Here is an 8,962-nt window from a genome sequence, read left to right as displayed (position 1 = left end):
GGTTTAAATCAGAAAATTGGCGCAAGGCAGTTCAGTGCGGTGTTATGTTACATGCTTGGGATTCCCCTTTTTGAGTTGGATAGCGTGTGCCCCTTTTGCAAGAGGGAAATAGATGTTTTCGGTGATCATGCTGTGCATTGTGCTAATGAAGTAGGGCTAAAGTTTCGACATGATCTGGTGCGTGATACAATTGCAGACATGTGCTATCGTGTTGGTGTTCCGGCACGTAGGGAGGTGGACTTGGAGCTTATTGCTAATAATGGCGCTTCTCTGAGACCAGCAAACATTCTGGTGCATAACTGGGATAATGGTCGTGATGTTTGCTTTCATGTGACGATTGTCTCGTCCTTTGCAAGAGGAGGCCACATTTCAGAGATGGGGAAAACTCTCAAGGAGGCTGTCATTCGAAAGAACACTAAGTATTTGGAAAAATGCACTTCGCAGGGTTATGGTTTCGAGGCATTGGCCTTTACTACTCTCGGTGAGCTTGGGGTTGAAACAAATAATTTTATTAAACGCCTTCGCAATTATATGGCCAGCCATGATGCTAATGTGCGTGTAGGGGAGTTTCTTTTTCATAGGTTAAGTGTAATAGTACAAAAAGGGGTTGGAGCCCAACTCGTTGCTAGGCTCCCGACAAGTTTCTTGTCTGATGAGGATCCTTTTGAATAATTTGTAATTTAAAAACAAAAAGAAAAAAAAAAACAAAAAAACTACTATTACATCCTTTAATGCATGACAGAAATCAAAATATTAATCAAAAAAAAATTAAAATAAATATTAAAGGCCAGATTATTCTAGGGAGAAGATAAATCAACAATTGTGGTTTTAAGATTTGTTGGGTTGGGGCAGGAAAGAAGATGAAACCTATAAAAATGCTCTTTTTTTTGGTTTTATCTTCAAAAACTAAATCATGGAAAAAAACTAAATTCGTAGACCCACCACACCATAATTAGAGAAAAACTAAATCATGGAAAAATGAGAATCAAAATTCTTAGAAAAAACTAAATCCATAGGCCCGCCACACCATAATTAGAGGACCCATCACACCATAATTATATCGGTAATGATACACACACCGAAGATGTGCACTAAAATTTGCACCGTAAAATAATCCAAAGAATGTTAGGGCAGAGAGAGATTTGCAGGGGTGGGATTAAAGGTGGGGTCCACCACCAAATATCCTCTCACACCAAAATCTAGGTGCAGATCGTAGCGTAGATTTTCGGTATACCAAACATTTCCGTAATTACATCGAGGAAATTTTGTTGATGTTATTTTTGAAGTATAAAAGATGGATGGTGTAGATTATTATTGTATGGGTTCAGATATCTTCAAAAATCTCTATAATACCCTATTAAATCTCTCCTCACCAATAAATATAGAGACGTCTCCTAACGAAGGAAATGGCCGTAGTTGTTGCTGCCACTTCCCTCTTGTTCAACTCCCCAACCTCTTCTATCCTCCTCACTAGGTTACGTCCTTTCCCCCAAATCTTGCGTTTCTCTCGTTCCTCTTCTTTCCCTCTGTCTTCTCATTCTCATCCGCATCCTCGTAGATTGCGTATGGCCCACACTCTCACTCAGGCCACTCTTGGCCTCACTAAACCTGCAACTATCGACTTTCCTAATGTCTGTATCTCTAATTCTCTATACATATTTTCTGTGGATGCTTTTCTATCAGATACTTTTTTAATAGATTGTTGATTATTATTTTGGATAATTTTTTATTATTTTTTGTGGCCTTTTCTTTCTTTGGATCTTATTATGATAAAACTGAAGATCATGTGTTTGTAAAAATTCCCAAAAGAGAATCTCGATTTGGTATGCGTACGAGTTTGCTGTCAATACTATTTTTATTGTTTATACTTCGGATGAAAGGAGCAAGATGTTGGGTTAGGTGTCATTGTGAATTTATGTGGATATATTCATCATGGTTGAGTTCTGTACAGATTAGTTTTGTAAATCTTGATTGTTGTATGATTGTTTCCGGTTTTGTTGATTCGAATTGATATTCTATTCTCTATCTCGCTGTCTGTCTCTAGATCATAGATTAACTTTCTTACTATCAAAGTTGGATCGAATTAAGCCAGTGTGGTAGCCACAAACAAATATACAATCTTGTAACTAATAAGTGTGGGCCACCCCACATTAACTTTCTTGTAGCAAGAGCTACGAACGGAAAAAAGAAGAAGAAGTTGATAACATGTTGCATGCTTCCGAAACCAAAGACTGTATATCCCATTTTGCCATTGGATTAAGTAACCCTTTCATGCTTCAAAAAAAAAAAAAAAAAGAGAAAAAAGTAATAATTTCTTTGCATTTGGGTCAAGGAAAAACGAAGAAACAAGAAATGGGGTGGACTTAATTGCATCTTTTTGAAGGAACGGCAATATAGATTGTACATGAACTCTTATGTGGACAACCAATCTTATACATATTTGGACAATGTTGGATTTAACAATTCCGCATTAATGTTAATATTTTTTTCTCTTTTTTGTTGTGGTTTTATGTTCAATTTTTGTTCTTAATGCACGCTTAAATGTTTCTTAAAATCCAAATTTGACTACAGATAGCTTTTACTGCGAAAGATATTGATTTGGTGGAATGGAAAGGAGACATACTTGCTGTGGGTGTCACAGAAAAAGACATGACCAAGGATGAGAACTCTAAATTTGTTAACTTGATCTTGAGAAAGCTAGATACCCAATTGGGTGGTCTTTTAGCTGAAGCATCGGCAGAAGAGGATTTCACGGGGAAGGCTGGGCAATCTACAGTGCTCAGGCTTCCTGGTTTGGGTTCAAAAAGGGTTGGTTTGATCGGTCTTGGGCAATCCGCCACATCTTCTATAGCGGCTTACAAAAGCTTAGGCGAGGCTGTTGCAGCTACAGCAAAGGCTTCTCAAGCAAGTAATGTCGCTATTGCACTTGCTTCTTCTGAGGGTCTCTCAAAGGTTAACACCGCTTCAGCAATAGCATCTGGTATGTTATTGTCAGCGCAAAGTTTGGAACTATCTTTGGTGCGCTCCTTTTCACTTTTCACACATAGCTAGTGATTATTGTGGATGTTTTTATTGTTTCAGGAGCCGTGTTAGGTGTTTATGAAGATAATAGGTTTAAGTCAGATTCAAAGAAGCCATTGCTTAAGTCCGTAGATATTATTGGTCTTGGTGTTGGACCTGAACTTGAAAACAAGCTCAAATATGCTAGTGATGTTTGCTCAGGGGTTATTTTTGGGCGAGAACTAGTTAATGCACCAGCAAATGTGCTCACCCCTGGTTCGTAAGAATTGTCGGTTCTGTTACATGATTTTGAATTACTTGATTATTATTGTTTTCTTTTGCACAAGATATGCACCAGTCTGCATCACATTTAATTAACCTATTCCTATGAATGTCTGAAAAATAATTCACACAGAGCCCACCAACTCTCCCATGCATTTTTAATTTTTTGTTTGGTTAATACTTCATCTTACTTTCAGCTTTTAAAGTACCGCCCTTTGCCTTTGTTTGTGCTGATGTTTGGAGGAGCAAATTAGTGAGTTACTTTTGTTCGTCTGAATTTTGTAACACAGGTGTACTAGCAGAAGAGGCTTCAAAAGTTGCTTCCATGTATAGCGATGTTTTTACTGCTAGCATTTTGGATGCTGAACAATGCAAAGAATTGAAAATGGGTTCGTATTTGGCTGTTGCTGCCGCTTCTGCAAATCCTCCTCATTTTATCCATTTATGCTACAAACCTCCTAGTGGGACTGTCAAAACCAAACTGGCTTTAGTTGGGAAAGGATTGACATTTGACAGGTATTGTTCTCCTTAAAAAAATGCTATCTGTGCTGTAGTTTTTCCAACCACGTGAATTAACAAGCAAGGAATTAATAACATGATTCTGAATTACTTAGCACTAGAGAAGTTTAAGGGTTAATGGACTACTTTAAGTTATAAGCCCGTAATAGGTATACTAGCTGGTTTTTAATGGGAGTACCGCTAACATAGTTTTCTTATTAAATAATCCTGTCAATTTGAAGATTTAAAAGTACTTGTAATTTCTATTGTTCACTATTGTATTTTGATTGTTCAACCTTTTGTTTTTGTTTTCTAGTGGTGGTTACAATATCAAGACAGGGCCAGGCTGTTCGATTGAACTCATGAAGTTTGACATGGGAGGCTCTGCTGCAGTTCTAGGCGCAGCAAAAGCCATTGGTCAAATCAAACCTCTAGGAGTAGAGGCAAGATATATTTTCTTGTTATTCTTTCTGGTTGCTTGCAGGATGGAGTATAATGGATGAGGTTGAAGTGCTCTGGTTAACATAGCTAGTATTTGAATTTCCAGGTTCACTTCATTGTTGCTGCTTGTGAAAATATGATTAGTGGCACTGGCATGAGACCAGGAGACATTGTCACTGCTTCCAATGGAAAGACAATTGAGGTACCTACCTTGTCTTTTCATTATAATTCAAGTTAACTGATGGGTTTTATAGGTTTGGTGTCATGATGCACTCCACACTCTTTAGTTTCTTTTCATAGCCTCAGGGTAGTACCATCTGCTCCATTTATCAATTTGTATGTTGATAGTGTTAGTTTGTTGTTGAAACATGATATCCAAAAACAATTATTTGGTTATAATATCAGCTGTAAATTTTACCTGGTTTGGCTAGCTGGCTAGATTGTTTCAGTCTTGCTGCAGCCAGAAGAAAATAGTGCCATTGCATTTGAATCAGATGGTTAAGCTGGCCAAATGGAACTGAGTTGCTTTTATGTTCCTATTTTTTCTTTAACATGTGACTAGTAAACACAAAAATTAATCAGTCATCAGTAGCTGGCTTGTGGTAAATGCCTACTACTTGATTTAAGGAATTTCTAGCTCCTTAATTGTGTTTGGCATTACTTTTTGATGAGTGAAATTTGGGATTCAGGGCTTTGCTTTGCCGTCTCGAGGATCTTGATTATTTTCTTTGAACCTGCAGATTAGCATTTTAAAACTTTGTTGACACGGGATTCTGTCTATTTTGCAGGTAAACAATACGGATGCTGAAGGCAGACTTACACTAGCAGATGCTTTGGTATATGCTTGCAACCAAGGTGTCGATAAGGTACACACGAGTGAAACTTCAAACAAATTCTTAAAAGAAGGAAGAAAAAAAATAGCGTACTTATTCAAACAGAGCTCTTTAATTTCACCGAGTTACGAACAAGTGCAGCCTTCGTTAGAGAAACTCCATCCTCTAAAGAGCCCTACTCTTTCGAGATAGGTTACAATGTTAGGTGAAGACCATAAGTTCAACACTAACTTTACGTGTTGCACGTATTATGTCTTCAATCTAAGAAAGGGCTTTAGTATACTAAATACTTGGATCTGGTTCTTCTATCAACATTTTGATTATTTCTAACCCCCTACTGACAACTATATCTGTAGGTCGTTGATGTGGCAACATTGACCGGGGCTTGTGTTGTGGCTCTTGGACCCTCTGTTGCAGGTAGATTCCGTTCTTAACATATTTAGCAACGCTTTGTACCACATCACTTTAATGTCTTGCTATTATAAATTCTACTGGTAGAACCAACAAAAGCATTTTGTATGCTTGAAGCTGTGTTTCTGCAACTAATCAGTTAGTTCCAGGAAGAGCTTTTCTTTTCTCCCTTTTTTTGGGTGGGGTTTAAGCTAATTTCTTTTACTGACTATATTTTGAAAAATCTTCTTATTTAGGAATCTTCACTCCGAGTGATGATTTAGCTAAGGAGGTTACAGCAGCATCAGAGATCTCAGGAGAGAAGTTTTGGAGATTGCCTTTGGAGGAGAGCTACTGGGAGTCGATGAAATCAGGAGTTGCTGATATGGTCAATACTGGTAGTCGTCCAGGTGGCTCAATCACTGCTGCACTCTTCTTGAAACAGGTTATTATTACTTTTTTTTTTTTTGGTGGGTAGGTTATTATTTTAATAATTCATTTTGAGTCATCCTCTTGGACATTATCCACTTGATCACTAGCATAAGAACGAAATTGAATTACAAAGAAAACTTTATAGATTAGATTGTGTTACACTGTGAGCTTACTTCGAAGAAATGTGTTTGGGGTTTCTAGAATTTTATTATAAACTCAAAAAAATTCCTTTTACAGTTTGTGGATGAGAAGGTTCAATGGATGCACATAGACATGGCAGGCCCTGTTTGGAATGACAAGAAACGGGCGGCAACAGGATTTGGTGTTTCAACTCTTGTAGAATGGGTGGTGAAAAACTCTTCTTAGTTTAGCCTGTTTAGGTGAAATAGGTGTTATTTACAGTGTGACCTCTTACTTTTTGTTAAATTAAGCCCCTGGGCAAGCTTGAAAGCCTGCACGGTTTATGAATGATTGGTGGTTGGAGAAAATGTTCCCCTACTGCTGTGGAATTTGTGAAATAGAAAAGAGGCAGAGTAATTAGTTTCAGTTATCAAAATTTATTGAGTAGAGTCAACTTGCTTCCATGTGCTTCAGTTGTAAACCAAGTGATGGTTAGGTAACTCCTGATCAATCAGATCATTTGACCGTGGGTGACATAGTTTGGTTATTAAATAGTAAGCCGCTTTCATTGGGTAGGCGGATTGGCTTATCATTTTGACCAAAGGGTCCGGGTGTCGTCCATCGAATAGTGCTAATCACAGAATTTTCTAAAATAATGTGGTAATAGATGTCATATAGATGGATCACACCTAGCGCCTTAGAGCTTTTTCAATGGAATGTGTGTGTAGAAAAAAAGTCTTCAACCACATAGGATACACATCCATTTTTTATAAAAAATCACCTCCAACCCATGATGTGGCAAAAAAAAAGAAGTTAGATATCCTTTAGATGAACCTCTAGTTTTAGACATTCACTTAGAGGATGTCTTCCCATCCTAGTCACACTTTTATTAATAAAAATCGTTAAAAACAAAAATGGAAATAATTTTAACCAATATATCTACAAAAAACGGGTCCCTAGCTCAGCTGGTCATCCCCGTTCCCTAATGTTTCATGCGTTTTAGGAGGTCCCAGGTTCGAGTCCCCAATGGCGTAATATTGCAGAAGTTGACATGGAAGGTAGAGTTAGTTTGTCCCGCTTGTGACACAATCTCATCCCCCAAAATTAACATGGAAGGTAGCTAGAGTTAGTTTGCCCCCCTTGTAACACAATCTCAGCCCCCATCCACTTCGACTCCATTGGCTAGGTTATTCATGAGGCTTGCTGATAGGCTAGTACAGCAACCTGTTCAATTAATGTAGTAGTATGTTGTTGGAGTTTAGCTTGTTAGGCTTCCAACTAGTTAATGTAATATTTTTTATCCAATAATAAAAAATATTATTAAAAGAAGGATACAACACTTTAGGGATTGGAGATAAAATTTATGTTCTCCTAAAATATTTAGGATTTTATACCTAGAGGATGTTTTAAAAGTGATGACACGTAGGAAACATCCACATTTACAATTGGAGAAGCTCTAAACGTAGCCCAGAAGCTTTTTGAACGAAAATGATTTATGTCCCGAAGAGTTTCTCTCGAAAATTCTCCCGCCCCACGCAAACTAGGGAAGAATTCTCGGAAGAATACCCCTTAATGAGAAAGGAGCTCTGCAACCTTATCCTGTTTGTGTTTCTTTGACAATTACTCTGATTTACTATGTTTAGTGTGGCGGATTATTTGTAGATTTAAATCAATTCATTTTGTTCTTGCTTTCTGCTTTTCTTTTGTGTTTGATTTTTTGGAATGAGGAATGATTTTGGCAACTATGAAGGATTAATTTTTCTTAGCAACACTTTCTTTGAACTAGTTGTGGCACGGGATGTGGAAGCGGTTTGTTCTCTAAATCCATTGAGCAGACACCTCATCCACCAGTGGTACAAACCCACTGATTTCCTAATGGCTATTGATCCTTGTTCAAATTTGTTCCTTATGGTAAAGGGACGTGTATTCCTGTAAAGGGATGATAGTCCTGAGAGGAAAGCTCTATCTATCATTGTCAAACTTCCATGTCCCGTAGCTTCAATCCATTTTCAAAATAAATAAATAAAATCAAATTCCCTCCATCGACCACAACTCCATCACTGCATCAAATCGTCCGTGGAAAATGGCGTAAATTTTCTGCAATGCACTTCCCATATTGGCCACATAGAATATCAAATTTGTTTCCCTAAATTTCAGGCATTCCCTTAATCAGTCCACTCGTAAAAATGGACGTGCGATGCGAGTCCCGCTCTGTTTTAGAACCCTCAAAATACCGTTCTGTTTCAGAACCCGCAAATTATTTCATTTTTACCTTTCATTGCAACAAAAATAAGTCACATCTTGTTTCTGCATCAGCATTATTTACCCTTCTCGAGATTGGCGAAAAATTTACTGAGGCAGAAGATGCACAACAAAAGAAATAAAAAAGATGGATCCCCTGTCATGAATCATCCAAAGAATATATATGCACCTTAGAACCATTTCCTATAGTGTCATTATTAAAAAAAGTTGGTTACAATTTCATGAATTTAAGCTGGTACATTGACCTAACTGACGACGGTTTTGACTCATGAGATGCCATGTCTTTTACAGGGGACTTTCTACAAAAAACTGCACCATTGCACCTGATCGTGACTCTCAACATATTATACTTTGGCACTGGCAGTTGAAGATGGAAACATCAATAAAAAAAAAATATATATATATATATATATATATGAAAATTGAAGATTTTGCATCTCAAATTAGCCCAACATTGGTATGTTCTCCCTTTGCTGCTATGTATATTATGTTCTCCCTTTGCTGCTATGTATATAGTTGCGAAGAATATGTATATTTGTTTAGTTTTTCTTACATAAGTACATAAATATGCGGGAAAAAATCTAAAAACAGAAGGACAACTGACTTTTTTCATTTTCTGTTTGCATTGATTCTGAACGTTGAGCCTGTTAAGTCTTGGACTTTTGCGCAGTCTGGAGCTAGAGACCTGGTTTCCATTCACTGAA

At 37.4% G+C, this 8,962-nt stretch overlaps 1 protein-coding gene across 1 annotated transcript; it reads left to right on the top strand.

Moving 5' to 3' along the window:
- Positions 1-1,347: 1,347 nt before the first annotated feature.
- On the top strand, positions 1,348-6,456 carry LOC113330796 (leucine aminopeptidase 1-like). The gene is made up of 10 exons (XM_026577611.1): positions 1,348-1,631; positions 2,572-2,980; positions 3,082-3,276; positions 3,573-3,798; positions 4,097-4,223; positions 4,328-4,423; positions 5,010-5,087; positions 5,411-5,471; positions 5,702-5,889; positions 6,114-6,456. The coding sequence occupies exons 1-10, from the start codon at positions 1,407-1,409 to the stop codon at positions 6,240-6,242; spliced, it is 1,734 nt and encodes a 577-aa protein (XP_026433396.1). The 5' UTR covers positions 1,348-1,406; the 3' UTR covers positions 6,243-6,456.
- The last annotated feature ends 2,506 nt before the right edge of the window (positions 6,457-8,962 follow it).

The sequence above is a fragment of the Papaver somniferum genome, unplaced genomic scaffold (genome assembly GCF_003573695.1).
Source record: "Papaver somniferum cultivar HN1 unplaced genomic scaffold, ASM357369v1 unplaced-scaffold_119, whole genome shotgun sequence".
Classification (NCBI taxonomy): domain Eukaryota; kingdom Viridiplantae; phylum Streptophyta; class Magnoliopsida; order Ranunculales; family Papaveraceae; genus Papaver; species Papaver somniferum.
The sequence above is the reverse complement of the archived record's forward strand: the minus strand, read 5'-3'. Positions and strand labels throughout refer to the sequence as shown.

Excerpts from the sequence above, each read along its gene's own strand:
- LOC113330796 (XM_026577611.1), top strand. The coding sequence starts at position 1,407 with ATGGCCGTAGTTGTTGCTGCCACTTCCCTCTTGTTCAACTCCCCAACC. Across the intron at positions 2,981-3,081 it reads CGCTTCAGCAATAGCATCTG|GAGCCGTGTTAGGTGTTTAT; the intron begins GTATGTTATTGT and ends TTATTGTTTCAG. Across the intron at positions 3,799-4,096 it reads AAAGGATTGACATTTGACAG|TGGTGGTTACAATATCAAGA; the intron begins GTATTGTTCTCC and ends TTTGTTTTCTAG.